The 27405-nt window shown below is 37.9% G+C and overlaps 1 protein-coding gene across 1 annotated transcript in view; it reads right to left on the bottom strand.

Annotated features, from left to right (window-relative positions):
• LOC150084621 (serine/threonine-protein phosphatase 2A 56 kDa regulatory subunit gamma isoform-like) overlaps window positions 1-27405 on the bottom strand; it is a 387095-nt gene that overhangs the window by 323441 nt on the left and 36249 nt on the right. Inside the window, exon 4 of the mRNA XM_090376516.1 lies at window positions 12819-13018. Within this exon, the coding sequence (XP_090232642.1) occupies window positions 12819-13018 (200 nt within the window). The remainder of the gene's footprint in view (window positions 1-12818; window positions 13019-27405) is intronic.

Below are 27405 nucleotides of genomic sequence, written 5' to 3'. Positions count from 1 at the left end.
GTCTCGTATAACACGGTTTCGCACAACACAACATTTTATAGGAACCTAATAACCATGTTTATATGAGGGTTACCTGTATAGCAAAAATTTCAACTTCTGGGGTCTTGGAACAAATTACCAAAAAAAAAAAACCAATGTGTTATTGGGCTCACATAACAATATTTTCACAATACCTCCATTTATTGCTACGGGATGCAAAATATATTTCCATAATTTTTTCAGTTTGCACTGGCCAGCAAAAACTTATGTAAAGTCAAATTTACGTAAGTCGAGTATTACGTAAGTTGGGGAGTGGCTGTAGTTGTATATTAAGATGCCTTAATATAGGATGTAGAGCTAACAGATATATGAATAGTCCTATATTAAGATGCCTTTTTGTGAATTTATTTTTTGAAGTCCTAAGTGTTTCTAACCATATAATTAGTACTAGTGTATATTTTAATCAATCTACAACATTGAAAGACTATGACATCACTACAAACGCTTATAGAAAAGTGTGGAATAGTCATGGGAGCCTGTAGTTCCTGTAGTGTTGCAAATCTATGGTGAATCTATGTTATTACAATTATGTTATATCTATGTTATTACAATTTACAGATTAAATAGTGTCTCTTGACTTTTCTTTTTCTCATAAAATATGTTAAGCAAATTTCCCTGTTCTCATTTCTGTGATACAGCTCACTGGTTCCTTGTAAAATTTTCTTTGCCATTTGTTACATGTGATATTAGTTTTCGGGCATATGGGCTATCTTACTATTTTATAGTTTAACTGGGTTTTTCACCCTTTAATAGCAATTACTTCTCTCATCATATACTGGGCCTTTTATACAATTCATATTCAGATGTTAGGCAAATTTGAATTTAAAACAGAAACAACTATTCACCTTTATGCTATGTAATGAGTTAGATTTTATTATTACATGATAGCCAGTATGTTATCATATGTACACTGGAAATAACATACATATGGCAACATACGCTAACATATGTTAGGGACTGACTTTTTGCAACATTCTATTCCACAATTCATACTTTTACCATGCTCTTTTAGTGTTTCATATATCTAACGGGATGTCTTTGTGTGTGTGCGATGCAAGGAGTGTAAGGAGATAAGGCGACAACTCAGCGTTGTTATGGGCCTATATGAGAGCTTGAAGGATAGGGTGGATGCCCTCGAAGGATTACAAGTGAGGGGCCCATCAAGCTCTCAGCTGCCCACACCAATGCCAGAGCTTGCACTTGGTCATCGCGGAACACAGCGGCAACCCCCAAGGCAGAATGCGCTGGTCCCAAAGGAACTAGTAGTTGTTGGTGACTCTATTGTCAGGGAAACGGGAAACATGCTTTGTAAAAAGGATAGGTGGAATAGGACCAGGGTATGTCTGCCAGGGGCAAAAGTTGATGACGTTGTAGAGCGGATATCATCTTTTAAGGGCACAAAAGGTGATATAGTTGTACACGTTGGCACTAATGACATTAAGAGTAGGAGACCGGCGGAATTACTTGACAAGTACAGGTCACTGATGAAAAAAAGCCGTGAATTAGGGTTGAAATTGAAAGTGTCTGCAATTCTGCCCAGACACGATAGGAGGGAGTATATGATGAGAGCCCTGTCAATCAAATCGGCCCTGGAAAGATTGTGCAGAGCTCAAGGGGTAGAATTTTTTTCAGCCTGGTCTGTACTTGTTAACAGGAGAGACTGCTTCTACAGGGATGGGATACACTTAAATAGAAAGGGTGCAAGAATGTTTGCTGATGCTATCGAGGCAATGTTAGGTGGGTCGGAAAACTGCTAGATTGGGGGGATACAAGGACTAATAGATTAACAGTAGCCACTGGCAGAGGTGAAAGTGATTCTTGCACTGCTTCTATTGGAATGAGCCGCAGCCTGGAAAATAAGATGCAGGATATTTCAGAGACTGCTGGGAATCATTGGGGTACAAGTAAACACATGGGTTGTGTTAGGGTAGCTAAGAAAAAGAACAGGTGCATGTATACTTGTGTGTACACCAATGCTAGGAGTTTAGTAAATAAATTTGATGAATTTGAGGTATTGCTCAAAACATCAAAGGCAGATATTGTGGGGATTTCAGAGACGTGGTGTCACACAGATATAAGAAATGCAGAACTGGAATTTGGGGAGTACAATGTCTACAGAAAGGATAGACAGGATAGGAAGGGAGGAGGGGTTATGCTATTAGTTAAAAAACACATAAAATCCAAGGAAGTGAAGCCAGTCGACATCGCTGGACAGTGCAGTGTCGAGTCAGTTTGGTGTGACATAAGCATTGGGAGATCAAAATTGAGAGTAGGAGTGTGCTATAGGCCTAATGACTCTGATGAGTATAATACGAAACTGTTCGGAGAAATAGAGTGGGCCAGTAAATCAGAGAGTCTTATAATGGGGGATTTTAATTTCCCAGATATTGACTGGAATTTGGGGGCTGGTCACTCACACAGTAGCAAGGCTTTTGTGGATTTATTGGATGATTGTTTTCTACATCAGCATGTTCGGGAGGCAACTAGAGGGAGTAATACTCTTGATTTGATTATCAGTAGTGATTCTTCATGCATTAAGAATCTGCAGATAAATGAACCACTTGGTGGCAGTGATCACAGTGTGCTGAAGTGGGAGTTACTCAAAGAGGTAACTACCATTAGGGGTAAAGGGAAGGGGTATTGCTTTCGTAAAGGCGACTACAATGGACTGAGACAGTATTTAAATTCTATACAGTGGGATCAACTGATGATATTGCCAACAGCAAATTCAAAATGGGAAGCATTCAAAGAACTTATCGTGGAAGCTACTAGGCTTTACATACCAACTAAGAAATATTGTTCAAGGTTTAGGCCTAAATGGTTGTCAGATGAACTAATGAGGCATATGGCAGAGAAGAAAAATGCATGGGATACATACAAATTAACGCGTGACACGGACGCCTATGATAGATACAAGTTGATCTGTAACCAAGTTACAAAGGAGGTTAGGCAGGCGAAGGCAGATTACGAGAGATCCTTGGCAAGGGATGCGAAGAAAAACAGCAAAGAGTTCTTTACTTATGTAAACTCTAGAAGGAAGGGGATGAATCAGATTGGTCCACTTGAGATCGATGGGTCAACTGTTGATGACCCTGCTCGGGTAGCTAACAAACTAAATGAATATTTTGCATCGACATTCACACATGAGGAGTTATTCAGCGAGGGGAATGCCAGAGGTGTATTCAACTCTAGCAGTAAGCTAGAGAATCTTGTAATAACTGAGAGCAAAGTGGAGGAGAAATTGTTGAAGATAAACACAAGAAAGGCACCTGGGGTGGATGGGATCTATCCAGTTATATTAAAGGAGGCAGCAAAGGAGGTAAGCAAACCCTTAGCCATAATTATGAGAGCTTCCTTGGACTCAGGGGAGGTACCCATTGACTGGAGATGTGCAAATGTGACCCCAATTCACAAAGGGGGATCAAAGGCTGATACAAGTAATTATAGACCTGTCAGTTTAACTTCTGTTCCCGGAAAATTAATGGAGGCACTGGTGAAAGAAGCACTGCAGGATCATCTAGACAAGACTTCAGTTATAGCTAGGACACAGCATGGTTTTGTTAAGGGGAAGTCTTGCCTGACCAATTTGATTGGATACTATGATGCAGTCACAAAAGAACTGGATGCAGGGAATAACTTTGATATTATATACTTGGATCTTAGAAAGGCTTTTGATACTGTTGCACATGGAAGACTGCTGCACAAATTGGAGCAGTGTGGCATTGGAGGCAAGTTGCTGCTATGGATAAAGGGGTGGTTGAGGGGGAGAAGACAGAGAGTGGTAATCAATGGACACTGCTCATCGTGGACTAATGTTATTAGTGGAGTCCCTCAGGGTTCAGTATTGGGGCCTTTATTGTTTTCTGTATTTATAAATGATATTGATGATGGTATATCAGGCTTAATGTCCAAGTTTGCAGACGATACGAAGGTTGGCAGGGTTGTCAAGGACACTACTGACACTATGCTGCTGCAACAGGATTTGGAAAGGTTGAGCCGATGGGCTTCGAGGTGGCAAATGAAGTTTAACATTGACAAATGTAAAGTACTACATATGGGAAACAGCAACCCCAGAGCAACGTATCAACTCTGTGGTACTACACTGACAGTGGTAGAGAATGAAAGGGTTTGGTTTGGTTTGGTTTGGTTTTTTTTTTTTTTTAAGGAGCATTAGCAACTAAGGCCATATTGCTCCGGGTTATGCGGTGGTCATTCCCCTGACCTTACCGCATCCTCCGTATTTGGTGGTGACGGGCTCGAACCCCGGTTTAATCAAGAAGCGTGTGCTACGCACTGCTGCTCCTTCCCACCTGGCTACGGAGGCGCCGTGAGAGAATGAAAGGGACCTGGGGGTGGTGGTGCAGGCAGATATGAAGTTCTCTGAGCAGTGTAGACGAGCTGCAAGAGTAGCTCATGGTGTATTGTCAATGATATATAGGAATTTTTCTAGCAGGGATAAGGAGGTGATTATTCCCTTGTATAAGGCAATGGTCAGGCCACACCTGGAGTACTGTATACAGGCCTGGAGGCCTCATTTCAGGAAGGATGTAGAGCTGCTGGAACGAGTACAGAGAAGGGCAACTAGATTGGTGAATGGGACAAAGGGGTTCTCTTACGAAGAAAGGCTTAAGTTTTGCAAATTACAGTGTCTGGAAACTAGGCACCAGCGGGGTGATCTGATAGAGGTGTACAAAGCCTTGAATGGTTTGAGCATGCTCAATGCTGATGGGATTCTTCCTCTAGCTCAGAAAAATCACCTGAGAGGGCATAAATTCAAATTGAGGAAAGACAGATGTAGGATAGATGTGCGGAAATTTGCCTTTAGCCAGCGGGTGGTTGGTGGGTGGAACAGACTTCCATCCCTTGTCGTGGAAGTTGATAGCCTAAATAAGTTTAAGGCTCAGCTGGACAGGTATTTCGAACGAACAGAGGGGTGAAGTGGAAGTGGTTATTTTTATTTATTTATGTTACTTTTTTTTTTTTTTTTTTTTTGGCTGATGCTGCATAAGCTTGCTTTCTTGCATCAAATGCCTCTACTAATGCTAATGCTAATGCTAATGCAATTAAGTGGTAGTTGACAGTCCATGGGTTTTGGACTAAAGATGAATATGGCTAAAACAAAAGTAATGATTAACAAGTATGCAACAGAAAGGGAAATAATGATTGAAGGAGCAGTAATTGAGCAGTAGCTTTTTTTTTTTTTTTTTTTTTTTTGATAGTTGTTGGTGCATCGGTTTCTGTGGCCATAATGCACCTCCCAAGGTTTTTGCAGTACTTTGAAAGAGCAGTAGCTGTAATAATGATAAATGGCTGGAAGTCAAGAGAAGAATAAATTTTGGATGGATAGCATTCAAGGAAATATAGTCACATACTGAAGAGCAATATCCCAGTTTGTCTGAAACGTAAAATAATGAACCAATGTATACTCCCCACCATGACTTATGGAAGTGAAACTTGGGCACTCACCAAAAGAATGGAAGAGAAGCTGAGAACTACACAGCGGAATGGAAAAGATCATACTGGGAATCAGACTGTTAGATAAGAAGAGAAACACCTGGATTAGGCAGCAAACTCAAGTAAAGGACATTCTTATCAAAACTAAAGAACTAAAATGGTTTTGGGCAGGACACATAGCTAAAAGACATGATGACAGATGGACTAAGAAATAACAGAATGGTACCCAAGAGGAGCTAGAAGAAAACCTGGAAGACAAAGGCGGAGATGGATAGATGAAATTCATGAGTTTGTGGGTAGTAAATGGATGGCCAGTGCTCAAAACAGAAGGAACTGGAAAGCTGCTGGAGAGGCCTTCATCCTGCAGTGGATTGAAAATGGCTGATGATGATGATAGTCCATGTCTCACTTCCCACTCCAAAACATCCCACAGATTTACAATTGTATTGACGTCAGGCAAATTTGAAGGCCAATAAAGTTGGTGATATCTTCACTGTTTTTCAAACCACTTTTGCACAGTGTGAGCCTAATGACACTGCACATTACTGTCTAAGAAGATCCTGTTTGTGTCTAGGAAAATATGCAACATGGCATGGTGCACATGGTCTCCTAAGAGCTAGTACACTTCAGCAGTGAAATGTTAGTTCACATGCACCAGGGTTTCTAGTTCTTGCAGCAAAACATGCTCCATATTGTGCAAACACCACCTGCCTCGAAAGTGGACACTGCAAGATGGGTCCATGGACTCGTGTTGCTTGCACTACACAAAGGTGTCCACTGGCATGTTGCACCAAATATTTAAACTCATCTGACCAGCACATTCATTTCCATTCTTCCAATGTCCAAACAGTGTTGTTGACACCACAGCATTCTCCATTGACAATGATCAGCAGTGAGGAAATGTGTCATCTGCTATGGAACCACATACATCTAAATGTGAGGCATATCATCATTTGGGATATTGTTCATGCATTCTCCATATTGTATTGTAAAATCAACTGCCACACAGTGACCTGTGTGCAATATAGACTAAGTTGCTGATACACCAACAAATTTAACAACAGTGACCTGCCATTGAGCCTGTATAACAGGCTGCACCCTTTGCTTACCATGAATGCAAGGTAGATATTCTTGATAAGCAAAGAACCCCCAACAGAACTGTAATTCTTTACAGTTCTGTTGGGGGGGGGGGGCATTCAACCCAATCGACACCATTTTTGCACACCTTAACCACAGTAGGCGATAAGCAACCAAAAAGACATGCCGTTTCCAAAGTGGAAGCACCTGAACATGCAAGTCCCCAAAATCAAGCCCTTTTTGAAACTCCGTGATATCTTTACTATGTCCCATAACTGCTACTTTGTCACTTTGACTTACACAGTGGATGCAAATTACCACCGCTCTAGCACAAACTGCTCTGTAGTCTATTACAGCAATTCCCGGATGCAATGGAGATCAAGGTGCTGTTGTTATCCTATTCCAACCTTTTTTTTAGCTTATTCTAGCATGTTCACCCTCACCCATGCTATTATCTCAGTTTTGTCTAAATCCACAGAAGGCTGTTATTAATGCATATATTTAATTTTAAGTTTGAGTCTGCTGTTTAAGTCAGGTAGTTGTGAGTTTTTTATTTTTTATTTTGTTTTATTTCTTGATCAGTAAGTGTTTACTAGTTATTGCTAGGTTTGGATATAGGCTGACCTAGCTATAAGTGGTAAAACATAATCAGAAACACAGATTTTCCAATTATGGCCTTAGATATTGAATAGTTTTAGCTCCTTTTTTTTTGGTTTTTATTTTTATTTTTTTATTTTTATTTAGTTTTTATGGTTTTTATTTTTTAAATCTATGTCTGTATGTAAATTCTTTATAAGAATCTAACGTGGCTGAGTTATACGGGCTCAGGCGAGGATATCATGGTTTTTTTTTTCCTGGAAACTAGGTTTTTCGTCTAATTGGTAGTTTCTTGATTAATGATTGGTAGTTTCTTCCCATAAAAGTATCATATATTACATAGATTTTTATATATAGTTACTTCTATTTTCAAATTTATTTCATATTTTGCATGTTGTGAAGTGTGCAAAATTTGAAGCACACGTGTTGTTATCTATTTAAATATTGCATTTCAACATTTAATTTTATTATGTGGGGGCCACCTTCAAAAATAACTCATGTAAGACTGTAAATGGAATAGTAAATGCAAGTAATTTTGAACTATGATTTGATTGATTTGATTTGGATTTTATTGGCGCATTAGCAACTAAGGCTATAATGCACCAAGACCAGGTAATATATAAAAATTTAAAATCTCAGTGACCTAATTAATTAGGCCACCATGTCCAGATATATAATAACAAATACATAAAAAAGATAAATCGATAAAAGAAATAACAATAACATATATATTTTAAATACGATTAAAAACCTTTATTGATTTCAAAAAGCTAAAAATAGCAGACATTGTCAGCTATTTTTAGCTTTTAGCGGATAAAATCTGACTGAGTGTATACGGCTCAGTCAGATGGTTAAAAGCGGTAAAACGGATATTGCTAAAATCTGGACAGTCAACTAAAATGTGTCTGATGGATAAAATTGTGCCACAGGACTCACACATAGGAGGGTCATCAGCCCTCAGCAAAAAAGAATTAGTCAAATGACTATGTCCTATGTGGGTCCGGGCAAGAACAACTTCCTCCTTACGATTCCTGCGCAGACTAGACTGCCACGGTTCAATTACAGGCTTTATAAGATATAATTTATTCGTAGTCTGTCTATTCCACGAATCCTGCCATTGGGAGTGTATATTTTGATGTATTATTTGCCTGTAGTCTGTATAGGGGACTGACAGGCAGCGGTTATTATTGGGAATTGCAGGTTTGGCTTCGGTGTCAGCCAAATCATTTCCCCTAATACAGACGTGGCTAGGAATCCAGCAGAAGCGGATATCATATTCACGTTCCCGGAGGAAGTGAATCGTCTGCTGAATGCTAGACAGAACTGGATGAGGATTATATCTCACAGTTATTAAAGCCTGTAACACGCTGAGAGAATCACAATATAAAATGAACCATTGGTATAGGCATTTACTAATGCGATCCAAGGCTAACTAACTATAGCATGCAGCTCTGCAGTAAATATGCTGCATTCAGAGGAAATCTGCTCCGATGTAGTGGTGTCTGTAAAGACAGCAGCAGATCCCACATATGATTCTGACTTCGAACCGTCTGTGTAAACTGGCGCGAAGTCAGAATGTTCAGCTCGGTGTGCTGAATAAAGCTGCAGGTAGACAGATGATGGAGTGTCCGACTTTCCCCAATTTCTAAGGGACAAGTCACATGTTGGAACATGAGCATGCCAGGGTGGAAGGGGTTGCTTTGGTGTTTGGGCAACCTTGTCTACCTTGATATTAAGTTCTTTGAGTAGCTCTTGGAGACAAATACCAAAAGGACGATTGGCAGTCTTACGGGTGTTGTACAAATTTTCCCATCGTGGCTCAAAAACGAATGGCCACGTAGGATGGTCTGGCAGGGATTTCAGTTTTAAAGCTTACTTTAGAGACAACTGCTTACGTCGAAACGATAACGGCAGTTCGTTTGCTTCAACATATAAGCTCTGGATAGGAGATGTTCGATATGTTCCAATAGCGGTACGGAGAGCCAGATAATGGACAGGATCCAGCCAGCGAAGTACACTGTCTCTGGCTGAATTGTATACCAGGGACCCGTAATCTAGTCTGGATCGTACAAGTGCATGGTAGATGCGTAGTAGGGTGCATTGATCCGTAGCCCAAGATGTAGAGGAAAGAGAACGCAAAATATTCAGCCCTCTTGTGCACTTTGTGCGCAGTTGACGGATGTGATCCAGAAAGGTCAGTTTTTTATCAAATACGAGTCCCAAGAATTTTGTGTCCACCACTACTGGAATAGCATTTTGTCCGAGCCTTAATTCAGGTGCAGGATGAAGATTACACTTACGACAAAAATGTACGCAAACGGTCTTCTCCGGCGAGAACCTGAAGCCATTAGCAAGTGCCCAGGAATTAAGGCGATCAATGGTTTTTTGCAATTGTCTTTCAATAACCCTCATGTTGCATGACTGACAAAATATGCTAACGTCATCAACATAGAGGGCACTGTTTACAGTTGGAGGAAGTTGTTCTGTGATGGAATTTATATTGATGGCAAAAAGCATGACACTTAAAACTGATCCTTGTGGTACTCCCTCCTCTTGGCTAAAGGAACGAGAGAGTGAGGATCCCACACATACTTGGAAAGATCGATTGACTAGAAAGTTTTTAATAAAAATGGGGAGTTGCCCCCTAAGACCAAGGCTATGCAGATCTTTTAAGATGCCAAATCTCCAAGTTGTGTCATACGCTTTCTCCGTGTCAAAGAACACTGACACCAAGTGTTCGCGTTTTAGGAAAGCATCCCGGATGGATGTTTCCAATCTAATAAGATGGTCCAAAGTGGACCAGTACCTTCAGAAGCCGCACTGGTTTTTTTTTTTTTCTTTTGATTTGGTAGTTGTTGGCACATCAGCTTCTGTGGCCATATTGCACCTCCCAAGGTTTTTGCAGTACTTTGATCCAAGCCCGAGGCGGGAATCGAACCCGCGACCTTTGGGTTGCCGGGAGAAGCCGCACTGGATGTTGTAGAGAATGTCATTTGATTCTAAATACCAGGTTAAACGAGAATTAACCATTCTCTCCAGGATTTTGCACAGACAGCTAATCAGAGCAATAGGACGATAATTTCTAGTGACTTTTGGATCCTTTCCTGGCGGAAACTGCCCTTCAATAAAGATTCTGTTATATAGAAAGAGCAGATAATACATAGATTTTGTTGAAAGATGCTTAATCATTTCATAATGGATGCTATCTGGTCCAACAGCACCGGCTTTGGAAAGAGCGAGGGCTCTTTTCAGTTCCTGTATAAAGAATGCCTCGTAGGGATAAAGGCTCTTAGACTTAAAATGAAGTGCCTGTTTTTCGATTTTATTTTTCAGGACCAGCTTGAACTATGAACAAATATAATTCGAATTTTCTCGTGTTGATATTAGTCAGATCCTGTGCCACCTTCAATACACTTGACAGGTTCTCACACAGTTCCTCAGCAAAAATCATTAAGAAATCACTTCAAAAAATAGATGTAAAAGCATTCAATACTTTAAGACAGAAAAAAAATTATATTTTTAATTATTAAATAATTTGCCTCTGTTTTTATTATTTAATGATTAAAAATATATCACTGAGATAACTCAGTAACATATTTTAACCATTAAATACTGTTACTAATAAAACACTGTTACAAATAGCTCCTTCAGTTGACTACAAAGTAGTCAACTGAAGGAGCTATTTGAACATTTCCTAACCTTAAGCATTTGACATTTTTGAATAAGGAAAGGCAGTCTTCTAATTGGTTTATCGGCAGTTAAATGAATAATCAAAACTGGTGGAGAATGAAGTGAATCTGTCTGATTTTGTTTCTTTTTGGATACTATTTTATCAATTTTGTGACTAGCTTTGGTCACATCTCTAAAACAACTAATTGAGATGTTTGTATCAGTCCTGTTGCCCTGGGAGTGTACACTTTTTATCCCAGGTCTTCAATGCCACCATGTGGATGCAAGAGTGGTGCCATCTAGTGACAAAGCAGATTTAAATTAGTGTGTTAGTATTATCAGTAGTAGTATTAAGAAGAAAAAGAAATGTATCATTCCTTTCTTAACTTTTACTTTGGGTAGCTTTGTACAAAATAAAAGACAAACAGAAAATACTAACTATACTAGGAGGAAGATTACTCTCATCAACTGGCACAATAAAACCACTTTGCTTATTCAAGGCTTAAAAGGGTGAAACCAATGTTTAGTCTCCAGAGCAAAGCTCCAGTAACCCCCATCTTCTCCATGTAGTATGACTGTTGTCTTTTGAGGTTATTTATGATAATGAGAGCCAGATTTCTTTACATTTCAAGAGTTCAGCTATAATATAGAGTTTGCAGGCTGGCTGCTAGATAGTCCACAGGACTGAACCATCAGCAACTCTCTAGGAGGCATCCAGATCTACTTGTGTATATTCTCACTGCCTCTACTCTGCCAGACAGTGATTACAGTAAGACTGAGTAGTGTGTATACAACAAGCTGGATACATTCTGCTATGTGTACACCATATCCAAAAATTTCATTACTTCACATAATGTGTTTCCTGCTTTAATTTTCCTTTACCACTGAATACATCAATGATAGCCAAACTTTGAAGCTCTAATTTCTTCAGTTCAACTTTCTTAATAATGAGATTTCCTAGTCAATTTAAATGTTCACAACCACAATGGATTCAATTCTCTAATCACAAGGAACCAGTAAAGCCTTTGTAATTACTAACGACCTTGCACAGATTGTTTACTTACCTACAAGAATACCAATCGTATTACAATAAGACCACTTTGCTTACTGGAGGCTTAAAAGGGTGAAACCAATGTTTAGTCTCCAGAGCAAAGCTCCAGCAACTCCCGTCTACCCTCATTGAAGGCTTGTTTGTGACAAGCCTTCAAAGCACATATTAAGATAAGTGGTCCTCTAGGCACCTCAGATCACAACTTGTCGATGATCTCTTCTCCAATGGAGCCTTTCTCTCATGGCCATTCTCAACCACATGTTGTTTGGCATTACAAGAATCCGAAATGGGATGATCTGTAAGATTTCTATTCTTATTTTCCTTAGTTGGATTACTATTTTAAATCTTGTGATATCAATTTTTGCTCAGATTGTGCCACTAAAATTATTCTGTAGGGATGAAATCCTTTATTCCACTCTCGACTTTAAAATCTCATCCTTAAACACTGTTTTTTCCAATAAATGTGATAAAGCTATTCAAGGTAAAAGTTACATATCACAACTGGCTTGCATCCAAATCTCCAGGTTCATTTCTGCCTACACCAAAGGTCATAACAATTGTAAAGCAGTTGCTAATCAGTCAACACTAGATTTTAACTATGCAATAAATTTAATTTTAAAAAAATTGCACAATTATTAATACAGTTATTTTTTAACAGATTTCTACAGCTTAAAAGAAGTTTAAGAATGTTCTCTAAAATACAATCTAAACAACAACAACAACACAGTGGTCCTCTAGACTAACTAGTGAAGAAAGGGGCACTCTCGATTAATTGTGAATTTCACATATAAATAAGGGTGTCTCTATTTGCCCACTAACTGTAAGAATGTGATTTATACATAATAATATTAAAGAATTATATAATAATTACTAGAGTGAATTTATGTTTGGCAAACAAATTCCAAGAGAGAGGGACAAAATTAGCACCTACCATATGCACCACCTCTGGATATACTACTTCTGTAATTACTCCTCTTTGTGTCGTAACATATTCAACCAATTCATGCAATGCAGCACGTTTGACCTCTTTCCACTTCAAGTCGCTAAGGGGATCTGACACAAAGTCAAATAATACACAACACTGCCTCACCTTCCGAATGAACAATTCCTCCCGATCTGGCAATAAGGCATCTATAATTTTTTTAAAATAACTGTACTTGATTATGTGTATAATAACTAATAAGGAATGAAAGTTCAGTTTACTACAGATAAAAGAAACCAAGCATGATATATTATAGTTAAATTTTGATGAGTAAAAAAATGAAAGGAAGAGGTATTTCTATTTATTCTCAGGCACTCCAGTTACTTCTTGTCAGTTGTCTAATAAATTTATAATATCATTGGCAGAGTTAACATAATATTAAACTAGTCAAGTTAATTCTTACAATGCATTACATTTCAGGCATTCATTTTTTCCCCCTTAGATTAACTGAATGCTTCTATTTTCTATGATTAACAAGTGATAAAGTAAATAACCAATTAACATTTTACCAATTATAAATAACAATATATAAAAGTAATTTTTTTCACTTCATTGAATGTACCATAAATGCAATTTTTACTCTTTCCTTGTAAGGTATTTTGCTTAATTCCTCCTGGATTTTGATAAAAACTGAAAGACAATACCTATTTCAAGACCTTCTCTGATTAATAACAAACAAATAGTAATAATTCTTTATATAACTAATTAATTAATATTATTCAGTAAAAATTATCTCTTCAAAAAACAACTACTTCATGTGTGAAGTGCTTTAGACAGAGAATTTTCCATTTGTACACACATACCAAATTGCCTATTCATTTCTCCATCAGCACCCTGCAATAAACTTGTCCAGCATGCTTTAACTACAGTATATGAATAACCTATGTAATATGCATGAAAAAAAAATAAAAATAACTGCCAGATTTATATTTATCCAATTTGGAACAAGTCAAGAAACCTTTCTAAAAGGGCTAAAATTTAAAAATTCAAGAAATTCCAGTGGATGTTCAGAAAAATAGATATGGTAAATACAGGAGGCACTTAACACATTTATAAACAAGCCTAAAAACTACTAACCCATTAGATTATTAGAAAACAAATAAAAATGGTTCTTAATGGAACACTATACTTTTTTAAATCAAATGAAGCTCTTATTTACAATGAATGCTTTAAATGCAGATCAGGCGGGGTCTGATATGGTGGACTCGTTTGCACGATTCTGGGCCAAATCACTATGACATTTATAATGAATAACTACACAGGCAGATGGAATAGGCCAACAGATCAGAATATCTTATAATGGGGACTATAACTTTCCAGATATTGACTGGAACTTGTGGTTTGCCCATATGCACAGTAGCAGAAATTTTCTGGACTTAGGGTGACTGTTTTATACTCTATAAAACAGTCATCCAATAAATAACTGAGTCTTTGACTAACCCCCCCCCCCTTGGTGATCTGACTGCAGACTAGTAAAAAATAGTCTAAAATCTTCTAAGGAAAATTATGAAAAGTCCTTGGCTAAGAATGTAAAGAAAAGAATTCATTACTTATGTTAAACTAGAAGGAAAGGGACGAATCACACTGGTCAGCTAGATATAAATGGTACAGCTATTGATGATCCTGTTCAGGTTGCTGACAAACTAAATAAATATTCTGCATCTACATTTTTTTTTATGTAAACCCCAAACGTGAGAGGTATCAGCACCTATAGTACTTAGTACCATGCTTGGGTTGGAGGTTGAGAAGACGAAAGAAGATATTTGTTGACACTGGACTTGAACTTCTGTAGACTGTAATTTTCAGGAAATATAGTATGAAGGAAGGTTGTTCCAGAAAACAGCAGTTGAATAAATAAAAAAGAAGATGAAAAGTTGGTTCTGTGAGTTTGAAGTTGAACAGTAAACGGATGTTGACTGGTGGCGGCACATATTTGGATGTTTTGAAAGAGAGAGAGTGGGAACTATAGAAGCCAATTCAGAAGATCAGTGCCCATGGAAGTATCTGTAGAAGAGGCATGCAGCAGAAACAGTACGTCTATGAGACAGCGAGTGGAGAGACTCTGTTAGAGATGAATCATTAATTAACCTAACTGCCCTCTTCTGATTGTTTGTTTGTTTGTTATTTGGTTTTCAGGAGCATTAGCAACTAAGGCCATATTGCTCCGGGATATGCAGTGGTCATTTCCTGACCTTTCCTCATCCTCCGTATTTGGTGGTGACGGGCTCGAACCCCGGTCTAATCAAGAAGCCTGTGCTACGCACTGCTGCTCCTTCCCACCTGGCTACGGAGGCGCCGCCCTCTTCTGAATGGATTCTAGAAGCCTGAGAGAGGTTTTGGGGGGCATCGCCCCTGATGTGGGAACAATATTCCGTGGTAGGGCAGATTTACGATTTGTACAGAGTGAGCAATATTGGTAATGTGCTTGTGCCAAGAGAGATTAGAAATCAGGGTAATCCCCAAAAGAGATATATCATTTTGCCGAGAAATCGGAGTGTCACTAAAGATAAGCATAGGAGCAGAAGAATCCTTTTTGCGAGATATAAGACAAGATGGAGTTTTAGAAGGGTTGAAATCAACTAAGTTGTCTTTGCCCCACTGGAGAATTACCTGAAGATCGGCATTTAAGGAATTGGTAGCAGTTTGAGCAGGGCAAGGTTTCTCAAAACCTTGGTAAAATTATGGATAGCATTTCCAGTCAATGGAAGAAGATGATTAATATACAAGAGGAAAAGAGTGGGCAAAAGAATTGAACTTTAGGAGACACCAGCATTAGTGGAGAAGTTAGAAGACAGAGAGCCATCTACCATCACCCTCAGTGAGCAATCAGAGAGAGAGAGAGAGAGAGAGAGAGAGAGAGAGAAACTGGATAAGCAATTACTAAAAACAGTTGGAAAACCATAAGATGGCAGCTTGTTTAGAAGACCTTTATGCCAAACACGATTGAAAGCCTTTGAGATGTCAACAGCAACTACTCGTGTTTCACTGAATCTTTCCATTGATTTAGTCCATAAATGAGTAACATAAACCAGAATATCACCAGTGGGTCGACACTGATGGAATCCATACTGGCGATCGTTGATCAGACGGAAGGTTTCTAGGTAGTTTAAGAGTTGGTGGTTAATCGATTTTTCCATTACTTTAGAAAGAGTAGAAGTAATTGCAATGGGATGATAAATGGATAGGAGGGATTTGTCACCCTTTTTAGGAACTGGCTGGATATGAGAAAATTTCCAAGAAGAAGGAAAAACATCTTTGGAATAAGAAAGAGAAAAAAGGCAGCAAAGAATAGGAGTAAGTTCAGTAGCACAGGTTTTGAGAACAAGTGGAGAAATACCATTGGGATCTGGAGCTTTCTTAGCATCAAGATTCGTGAAAATCCTTTTAGCAGAAGACCACAGGAGGCATTGAATGGAGCGTGTTAGGAATGGTGGGAGGTGTTTTACCAAGATCATTAATACATGAGTGGAAAGTAAAATAGAATGATAGCAGGTCAGCTTTATCCTTGGATGAAGTGACAACCGAACCATCTGGTTTGGACAGAGGTGGGAGCAGAGATGGGCAAAAGTTGTGGCCAATAGCTTTGGCAAGAGACCAGAATGCTCGGCTACCATTAGGGCAAAAAGCAAGTTTTCTATTCTTAGCCTGTTCAAACTCTACTTTGGACTGATTAATAACTGCTTTACAACTGTTGCGAGCTTTGGTGTACGCAGAAAATGAAACTGAAAAATTAGAAACAAGCCAATTACGATATGCAACATTCTTCTCTTGAACAGCCTTAACACATTTATTGGAAAACCAAGGTTTAGATAAAGGACGAGATTTTAAAGTGGAGTGTGGGATAAAGGATTCCATTCCTGCAAGAATAATTTCACTGACATGATCGGAGCAAACGTTGACATCAGAAATTTTAAAACAGTAATCCGACCAAGGAAAAGAAGAAAATAAATCTCGCAGGTCATCCCATTTTGCATTCTTGTAATGCCAAACAACACGACGTTGAGAATAGCCGTAAGGTAAAGGCTCCACTGGAGAAGAGACAATCACCAAGTCGTGGTCTGAAGTGCCTAAAGGACCTCTCACTTCAACCATGTACTTAGAAGGGTTGTTTGTGAGAAAAAGATCAAGCGTGTTGGTTGTATGATTGTCCGGTATTCTTGTAGGTAAATGAACAATCTGCTGGGTCGGTGTGACTAGAAAACGGAAGCCAGCTGGAGTTGTGAACATTAAAATCACCAAGGAAAATTACCTCACTGTTAGGAAAGTTGGACTGGAGAAAGTTAAGTTGCAAAGAGAGGAAGTCAAAGAGCTCCAAATGATTAGTGGAGCTGGTAGAAAGGTAGAGACAACAGATGAATTTGACACAATGAGGTAGAGAGATTTTAAGCCAGAGAAGATCAATGAGAGGAGATTCCAAATTGCCAAGTCTTTGACAGGAAATATCAGAAAGGACATATACACAAGTACTACATTTGAGGCGAAAGGAATCATACAGCAAATAATTTGGGCATCTGAGATGAGCAGTAGTTGAATCAACTGATAACTGAGATTCTGTCAGAAAAAGTACATGGGTTTGGCAGACTGCAAGTGGAAATGGACATCGTTGAGATTAGAACTGAGACCACGTATATTTGTGAAATGAATTAGGAAGTGCTTGGGAGGTTTAGATCTTTTTGCAGATAAGCTTGCTCTATTAGTTTGACAATTCATGGTGTATTCAATAATAAGAAAAAGTCGGTGGGACATGCTGTATGAAGTAATGAAATTTTTGGATATGGCGTACACGTGGTAAGAATATACCCAGATCCTTGACATAACGTGGCCTCTACAATGCTCCCCACATAAATACTACTCGGACTCCCTCCAGTCACTATCTGGCAGAGTAGAGGTAGCAAGATTATACACTAGCTGATCCAGAAGCCTCCTATAGAGTTACCAATAGGTTCGGTCCAGTGTACTAACTAGCAGACGGCCTGCGAACAAAACGTAAGGAATATTGGATCTCATCACGATGTTCATCATAACCTCAAAAGTCATCAATCACACTGCATGATGGAAGCGACAGGGAAGGGTTGACCAGAACTTAGCTCTAGAGACTAAACATGGGTTCCACCACTTCAAGCCTTCAATAAGCAAAGTGATGGTATTGCACCAGTTGATCAGAGTCATCTACCACGTAGTACTGCCTGGTAACATAGAGGGGTGGCATTTCTCCATGTGGTGTGGGCGCCACACCTCGACCTCTGCTTACGTTGGTTCACACCTGGGTGGTCACCCACCATGTACTTGTGCATGAGGTTATAGCCAGGATTGCTAACAGTCCCATCATCGTGAAAGTGCAAGCAGGGGATTTGGCTGTCATAGAGCATCCGAACTTGGCCAAAATTGGGTCCACTTGACTTGAGTGTCAACCGAATATCAGTTCCATCAGCGTTTTAGACTCCCAGGTAGCAAGTACAGCTTGTCTGGCATATCTCAAGGAATGTCTGTCATTCGCAAGTAAAAAAAGTTTTTAGGGATGAGAATACCAGAAGTACACCAAGTTATAAGTGGGAACTAAATGATTTTGTTATAACTGAGAATGGAAGAGAAATGCTGAAGCTAAAAGTAAATACAGCACCTAGGGAGTAATGGTATCTATTAAGTTATATTAAAAGCAGCAGCAAAAAAAGGTAAGCAATCCTTGGCCTTAAGTATGAGAACACCCTTGGATTCAGGGGAGGTTCCTATAAATTGTAAGGTGCAAATGTACCTTCTATTCACAAAGGGGATCAAAGGGTGATATGAGCAATTAAAGACCTGTAAACTTGACTCCTGTTCCAAGGAAAATAATGGAGTCAGTGGTTGAAGAAGTCAAGCAGGATAATCTTAACAGGAATGGGATTACAGAGAAATCACAGCATCAGTTTGTTAAGGGGGGGGTCTTTGCTGGCCAATCTGATTAGCTACTATGACACAGTAACAAAGGAGCTGGATATAAATAATTTGATGTCAATGTATTTAGTATATTTAGATTTCAGAAAGCTTTTGACGTTAAAAATGTTTTTACTGGCGTTATTCCAAAAATTTTGTAATGAAAACCGTCACGTGAAAAGCGTTACGAAAATTTGTTAGAGTTTAATTTATCTTCTACTGGAGACCAAATTTAATAAAATTTTGCACGGCGCTTCATCTTAGCTCTATACTGGAGAAAGAAACTTTCAAATCTCTGAAAATGGAAGTAGTTTTCCAGGATAGTGGAAAATATGAACATGTGATCAAGGAAATTTTCTCACGTAATAAATGGGATAATGTGGACATATAGAAAGCTAAGGAATTCGTTGGAAAGCTAAGGAATTTAGAAAAAGAAATATTAAGGTTTTAAGATACAAAAAACTTTCGGAAACTAGGAAATGCATTAATTCGAAAACGCATCTGGTTTCAAGTCACCTGATGTTTTCAGATTGAACGTAATTTTTTTCTTTACAATTGAACTCCGAGGCTGGAAAAGAGTTCTGCACATTCATGAAAACATTCTTCAACTTGGACATGTCATCAGATCTTTCGATAAATACTACACATAATGGAACAACTATAGATGGTGTATTTAGTCATGAACTAAAATCTCTTCAATGTAAAAATTATATATCCTACTTTAGTCATCACAGACAAATACTTTCAGTAACCGATATGAAATTATTATTAATAAAATAAAAACATTGTTATATTATTATCCATGAATTTTATTAATATCTGAAAATTAAAACTTTTTTAACACTTGCCGATGACTCTTAAATATGAAACAAGTTAAATATGCTAGCAGCAGGACACACTATATATCTGTCACAGAATTTTTTTTTTTGGACACAGTTCTACACGAAAGATTGCCGTACAAATTGGAGCAGTGTGGCATTAGGGGACAAGTTACTGCTATGGATAAAGGAAAGACTGGGTGGCAGAAGACAGAGGATGATTATAAATGTACACTATTCTTGGACTAATGTTATTAGAGTCCCTCAGGATTTGGGCTGGGTCCCTTTACTGTTTACAATATTTATTAACAATATTGATGAAGGCATATCAAGCCTATCATCTGTTTGTAAGCAATACATAGGTTGATAGGGGAGTTAATGACAGAAATCAAGGCTTTCTACTGCAGCTGGACCTAGATAAATTAGGCAATTGAGCTTTAACATTGGTAAATGCAAGGTACTGCATACAGGCAAAGTAATTCCAGAATAACATACCACTATGTGTGCTGCACATAAGGTGGTGGAGAACGAAAGAAATCTATGGGTAATTGTATAGCCCACCATGAAGTTCTCTGAGCAGTGCAGACAGGCTGCTAGAACAGTTCATGTCAATGATATACAGAAACTTTGCCAGCAGAGAGAAGGAAGTAATTAATACAATAAGTTCACTTTATAGACAACAGTTAGGGTAACATCTTGAATATTGCATACAGGTCTAGATTAAAATGAAGCCTCATTTTAAGACAGATATGAACACCTTTGAATGATAGCAATTGCTGCCATTCTACCACTCAAAGTGGTGAAATAACAAAAATGAGAATGCCTAAAAACAAAAGTTTTTGTTCAAAAATGGAGCACCTCTGTATATTACAGGATCTGTAAAATAAATGCTCCAAGAGCATTTTACCACCAAAAGAGTAATGAACATTCACTACCCACAGCACAGCTGTCTCAAATCAGCTGATCTCACTCTTAGACTTTTAGCTCTGTAACTACTTAAGGACAATAAATATTTGGGCAACACTCCCAATCTAGCAAGTTTGTTTGTTATTTGGTTTTTAGGAGCATTAGCAACTAAGGCCATATTGCTCCGGGATATGCGGTGGTCATTCCCTGACCTTTCCGCATCCCCCGTATTTGGTGGTGACGGGCTCGAACCCCGGTCTAATCAAGAAGCGTGTGCTACGCACTGCTGCTCCTTCTCACCTGGCTATGGAGGCGCCCCCAATCTAGCAAGACAGCATCACATAGCATGTTAGACTCACTAACACACTGTATTCTGCAACTGAGGTTCTGATAGACCATAATGGTGACCACACTAAGTCACATATCAAATACTGCAAAACCAACATCAGCATTTGGAAACATATTATATCATTAATGTCCTGCTAATGTGATTGACAACATGTCATGTCAATCTGTTACACAAAAGCAGTGGGTCTGTTCATGGAAACTACAGAAGCATGACTTTCGTAGCATCTATGAAATTTAAATTTAATATGGTTTTTGTAAAATGTTAAAATAATAGATGTTCTGTGAGAGTATAGTGAGCTTGTTACTCTTCACTCCTTTGGAGAAGTCTGGGAGTTCAGATTTTGTCAGAGGAATATAGCCTATCTGAAAAAGAGGAAAACATTCAGACAATACAATACTTTGTTCAATACACTAATGTATTGAACAAAGTATTTTAATGCTAAGACGACCTTGAAGCAGTGCATAGCAACTCTTAATGTCACAGTGTTAACTATACATATATACCACAGAATTTGCACAAAAAACAGTCAGTCTGAAATTCACTGAACATATATTAATATACACAGCTTATTTAATATTTTCTTAAAGTTCATATTTTTATCACTTTTAAAATTGTCTGGACAGTTTGTTAGTTTCTGCTTTAAACAACACTAAATTTAATTGTTGCTGTTTGCAATTTTTAGGAAGAAGCATTCAACTGAAATTGTGCTTGTTACATCCTCTTCAGAATTGGAACTTATCACTGAAGTACTAGAATTTCAAAAATCTGGAGATCAGCCAGGCATTTCTATTTGCATAAAGCAGGAATGTGTCCCCCCCCCCAAAAAAAGAGGAAAACAGGAGATTTTTTTTAAAAAAGCAGATTTTTGTAAAGTACAAACTGCACTATAAATTATATTTCATTAACATACACATTTGATATTAAAATATACACTTAGGATTGTTCACTAATACAGTATACAGTAAACCCCCACTATTCACGGTCACTGATTTAATATAAAATGAAACCTTAAAAAGATGTGAATTTTAAAGCACCATGAACATTTTCCGCCATAAAAAAACATGGGCGTGGCTAAAATGATCTTTCCTGGTCAAAACAGTGCTTAGTGAGTGGGGGGGAGAGGGGTGACAAAATCGCGAGCGTGGATGTTTCTCGCTAATCCTTGTTCAGTATGTGTTATGCACTTGTCATGGAAGGTTTCGTCGTTTGCTTTTAATTTATATGCTTATAAATTGAATAAATTTATCAATTTATAAATTAATAGGCTTACAAAAGTGATAAATCTACCATTTTGCAGAGTAAACGGAAGAAAGTGAGAAGTTAACGGAAGAAAGTGACTTTATTGTGGACAAGTTCTTTCTAACCCGTACAAAAATATGGCTACGAATAACAAGGGAAATGTGAAAAGATCAAAGAAGGTGATGACATTAGCGAATAAAATTGAGTTATTAGACAAAATTTCTAATGGTGAAAGTGTCTCCTCAGTGGCAAAACATTATAAAATCACTGAGTCAACGGTACGATCAATCCAAAAATCGGAAGAAAAAATCCGCCGTAGTGTCCGTGAAAACGCGCAAATTGCTTCAAAAATTTGCTCTGTAACTCATGATGTTAAATTAGAAAAAATGGAAAAGGCTTTAAATCTGTGGATAGAAGACTGAACTCAAAATAAAATTCCGTTAAGTTCACTCATTCGTGAAAAGACAAAACTCCTTTATCAACACCAGCGAAACTGGTGATAGCACTGGCAGGATAAGTTTTTTTTGCTAGAAAAGGCGCCAGTTTGAAAGATTTGTTTGAAATTTCTAATAAATATTACATTTAATATTAAATTGTTTCTTATTTTCATTTTGATGCCATATGCTTGCATTTCACTATGTACTGTCTATGTACATAGTCATATTATGAAGGTACATATAATACATGACAAAATTTTAGATTAGTTTTTCTTATATATTTCATACTTTGGAACGGAACCCCTTTATTACTATGGGAGCCATAACTCAGTATTCGCGTTTTCGGTATTCGCGGATTTCTCAGGAATGTAAACCCCGCAAATAGCGGGGGTTTACTGTACTTCCAAACATTGGAAGTACAGTAAACAAGGCCTTGAATGGGTTGAGCATGCTGAATTCTGATGGGATCCTTCCACTTGTTCAGATTACGAACCTAAGGGGGCATAAATTCAAATTAAGAAAAGACAGATGTATAATAGATGTGCGGAAATTTGCCTTTAGCCAGCGGGTGGTTAATTGCTGGAACAAACTTCCATCTGTCGTTGTGGAAGTTGACAGGTTAAATAAATTTAAGGAGGAACTGGACAGGCATTTGGAGGGAATGGTGTGATTTTTTTTATTTTATTTTATTTATTTTATTTTATTTATTTATTTTTTTTTTTGGCTGATGCTGCATAAGCTCATACAGTTGCTTTCTTGCATCACATGCCACTACTACTACTACTACTACATTATCACTCAAAGTTCTGTTCATAAGAAATGCCCTGATGACTAGCCCTTGGTGAAGTTTGTAAAATGCTGTCAGAACTTCCAAAACTTAACCAGAAAGAGATCCAAACGTTGTTCTAACCTTGCTGAACATTCTCTAACTCTCAGAACTGCTACAAGGAATTGTTAAAATGCCAAGCATGACTTGGGATAATTTGTTATATTTCAAGCTTCCTTGTGCACTTATCAGTTCCCCAACCAAGGATCATAGCATCAACTCTTTCTTCTTTCATAGCAGCATCTGGTAGGTTCTTGCAGGCTGATGCTACAACACATCTATTGCTTTATCTATTTATCTATAATGAGCTTCAAAAAGGCCTCTAAGGTTGGGGAAGTTCATGTTCACAATAATAAATTAATACACCAACTGTTTAAATTAACATAGTTTAATATTTACAAAAACAATGGATACTATAAAATAATCTATTTACAATGATTGACTTACTATTCATTATGATAAAATACAATGAGAAGTTAAAATACAATAAAATATAAATCTTAAAAGCATTAAAACTGTGCAATTGTAGCTTTCGGGGACGCCTGCCTCCTTTCTCAACAACACAGTACATTAAGCAACACATCCTTAAGTATCAGGTTCACGGCACACATGGTTAACCAGGCGCACGAGCAGTATACCAGAACCGGAAGTGGCTCGGGGGGCGTGGTAGGCAGAAATGTTCATCTTTTGCGAGGATTACAGCCTCGAAAACGGGGTGAAGCCGAACACCCCTATCTCTATTCATGGTATTACTTTCAGATGAACCAATCCACAAGCTCTCGAGCCACTTGCGGTCCCAGAATTTATGCGCCTGGTCAAGGATGACAACATTCTCTGGGGTGACCCGGTGTTGTTTTTCCCAAAAATGCTTGGCAATAGCGGACTTGCTAAACTCTGCAGTCTGTATAGCCCTCATGTGTTCCCCCAGACGATCTTTGAGCCACCGTCCTGTTCCCCCCCTACATAACTCTCCCCACAATCCGGGCATTTGATCTTGTATATGACCCCACCTGAAATCCCTTGCAATGGGGTCCTTAACCTGCGACACTACTGTATGCAACCTTCGACCCAGAAGCTGCACACAGTGTGCCTGGTAAGAACGGAATATCCTTGCAATACGTTCTGAAAGGCCCGGATAGTAGGGAATGTAAACTGTGGTGACTGGAACGGACAGAACTCTATGACTAGGCTCCACACCCCTACTATATTTATCTAAGATCCTCTGGGGGTAACCGCATTTCGTAAGGTCCGCCGAGATTTGTCCGATTTCTTTTTCTCTCTCCTCAGGGGTACTACAATGCGTCCCAACCCTATCCAGAAGTGCCTTAGCGACACTATTCTTATGTTGTAAAGTCTGCGCTGACTTGTAATGGGTGTACTGGCTCCTACACGTTGGCTTCCTATAGACTGTGGTCTTAAGTCTAGAGCCTTCTCTGTACACCATTACATCCAGGAATGGGAGGACCCCATCTACTTCTACCTCTGAGGTAAACTTTATGAACGGAGAGAAACCGTTGAGAAAACAAAGCACATCCTCTTCTCTCCCCTTCCGAACAATAGTGAACGTGTCATCCACATATCTTTTCCACTTCTGCATAGGGAACTCCAATCTTTCAAAGATTCTATTTTCTAATTCTTCCATGGCTAAGTTCGCAACAATAGCGCTAATAGAAGAACCCATAGCTGTGCCGTGAACCTGCTTGTACATCACCCTTTGAAATACCATAGTGGTACTTACTCGAGAGGCACAATTCTACACTACAGCAGATATCTTCCATATTTAAATGAGACCTAGCACTTAAAGTATCATCTTTTTGCAGGGCCATTTTAACACACTGGACTCCATGATTTATAGGGATACACGTAAACAATGACACCACATCAAACGAAATCATGGTCTCATCCCCCCCCCCTATAGTTTGGCTCTTTACAAAATTAAATTCTTTACTATCTTTAACCACACACACATAGACTGTCCCACTATAGGGGAAATCAGATTAGCCAAAAATTTAGACATAACATAGGTAGGGCTGCCTAAGTAATTTATTTTATTTTGCGGCACCCCTACTCAATTTTCTGCCTGTTAGATCCGATTCTCTCTCTCCCTGTGTGTGTGTGTGTGTGTGTGTGTGTGTGTGTGTGTGTGTGTGTGTGTGTGTGTGTGTGTGTGTGTGTGTGTGTGTGTGTGTGTGTGTGTGTGTGTTAAAAAATATATATGTTATATGATATTTATTACAATATAATTATAAAAATTAAATTTCATAATACAAATTATATATATATATATACAGTATATAATTTTATTCTTTATACAGAGGTACAAAGTAAACATCAATTATAGATCACCACAAAATTTAAAAGATACTGTACACCTTTTTATAATGAAATAAACATATAAATTAAAAAATAATAATAAGTTTAAGTAACTTAAAACCAAATTACATGGCACCCCTGGAATGTTGTTGCGGCACCCCAGTTGAAAACCACTCATCTAACCTGATGCAATCTGTAAGAAATATTGCCATACACTTATGTTATTCAGACAAAATAATTACAATTTTAAGGGGTGATGCACTTTCTTTGAACACCAGTGTAATTGTATAACGTTACTAATGTTCAATCACTCATTGCATGTCAGAAACTAATAAAAAAGCTATCCAATAGCTGCAGCTTTTCTGATAAGCAAGAGATTACTGATAAAAACAAAGAACTTACTCTAATCTCTACAAACTGAAAACAATTCAAAAAAATTCATGCATTTTCATCAAGAAAATTACAAAAGCATTAAGTGGCTCTCTGGATGTTTGTACAAGAGAAAATTGTCCTATTGCCCTTGTATCTTATTTTCTACAGAGGGATTCAGTATTTGGATTAAATATGGATATAACAGCTACAGTTATCTTCATAAAGCATCTCAGCACTGTGAATGTCCACAAAGCACTGAGATGCTTTATGAAGTTAATAACATATGCACAACTTTATGAAGTTAATAACATATGAAGCTAATAACATATGCACAAAATAATATATGAAGTAATTTAGGTAATGTTTGTTTTTTGGAGCATTAGCAACTAAGGCTATATTGCTCCGGGATATGCGGTGGTCATTCCCTGATCTTTCCGCATCCTCCGTATTTGGTGGTGATGGACTCTAACCCCGGTCTAATCAAGAAACGTGTGCTACGCACTGCTGCTCCTTCCCACCTGGCTACGGAGGCACCTAATATATGAAGTATGTCTTTTATCATTAAGCTTGCAAACTTTTCAAGAAATTAAACTGAATTTTTTTTTTTTTAACTTATCTAATTTAGAATTAAGAATGAAATTTTAATGTTTCCTTTTTCAACAATTTCTAGCATTTTATCCCCAAAACTGATTGGCATATTTTGTCCATGCTGCTGTAGTTTTTGAAGGGTTAAATGATTTTATAAACTTGAAAATGGAAGTGAGTAATGGTTTCGTGCTCATATTTCATATTTATAATATTTTTTTCCAGAAAAATTTAAGTTTTGTTTTATAAAAAGTAATAGTTTATGAATTTTTAATTTTTTTTTAAATTACATTTAATAAATATTGCAATCCGTTAAAAAAAAGGTCATGTACTGGTATATTTCAAGCAGAATTCAGGTCCAGAGCCACTATTTTTATAATTACTGGGTTAAAAATTACCACTTCCAATATTCAAAAGGGCACTGCATGCCACAGCAAAAAATGCCAAGCAATAAAGTGACAATGCTACTTTACTGGGTGCTACTATACCACTTCATTTGCAGCATACACAGCCACACAAACCCTTCAAAGTTTGAATATAGTCACTATTCACTCCATACTTTAAATCTTTTTTTAATTTAAAATTTTCAGGTTTACAGAAATCTGCTTTTCTCCAACAAACCCACAACAGTTTTTATAATATTTAATTCTGTTGCAATATAAAGCACTGTTACTGGCTATCAACGAAGTCGTTAATACTTTGAATATAATCATAAAACCAAATGGTATTAAATGAAACAATATGTGAATGCTACCTTCAGTGTCCCAAATTTTTATGT

This window comes from Mastigoproctus giganteus, chromosome 6 (genome assembly GCF_048544385.1).
Source record: "Mastigoproctus giganteus isolate SK-2022 chromosome 6, ASM4854438v1, whole genome shotgun sequence".
Lineage (NCBI taxonomy): Eukaryota > Metazoa > Arthropoda > Arachnida > Uropygi > Thelyphonidae > Mastigoproctus > Mastigoproctus giganteus.
This window is presented reverse-complemented; position numbering and strand designations above follow the sequence as displayed.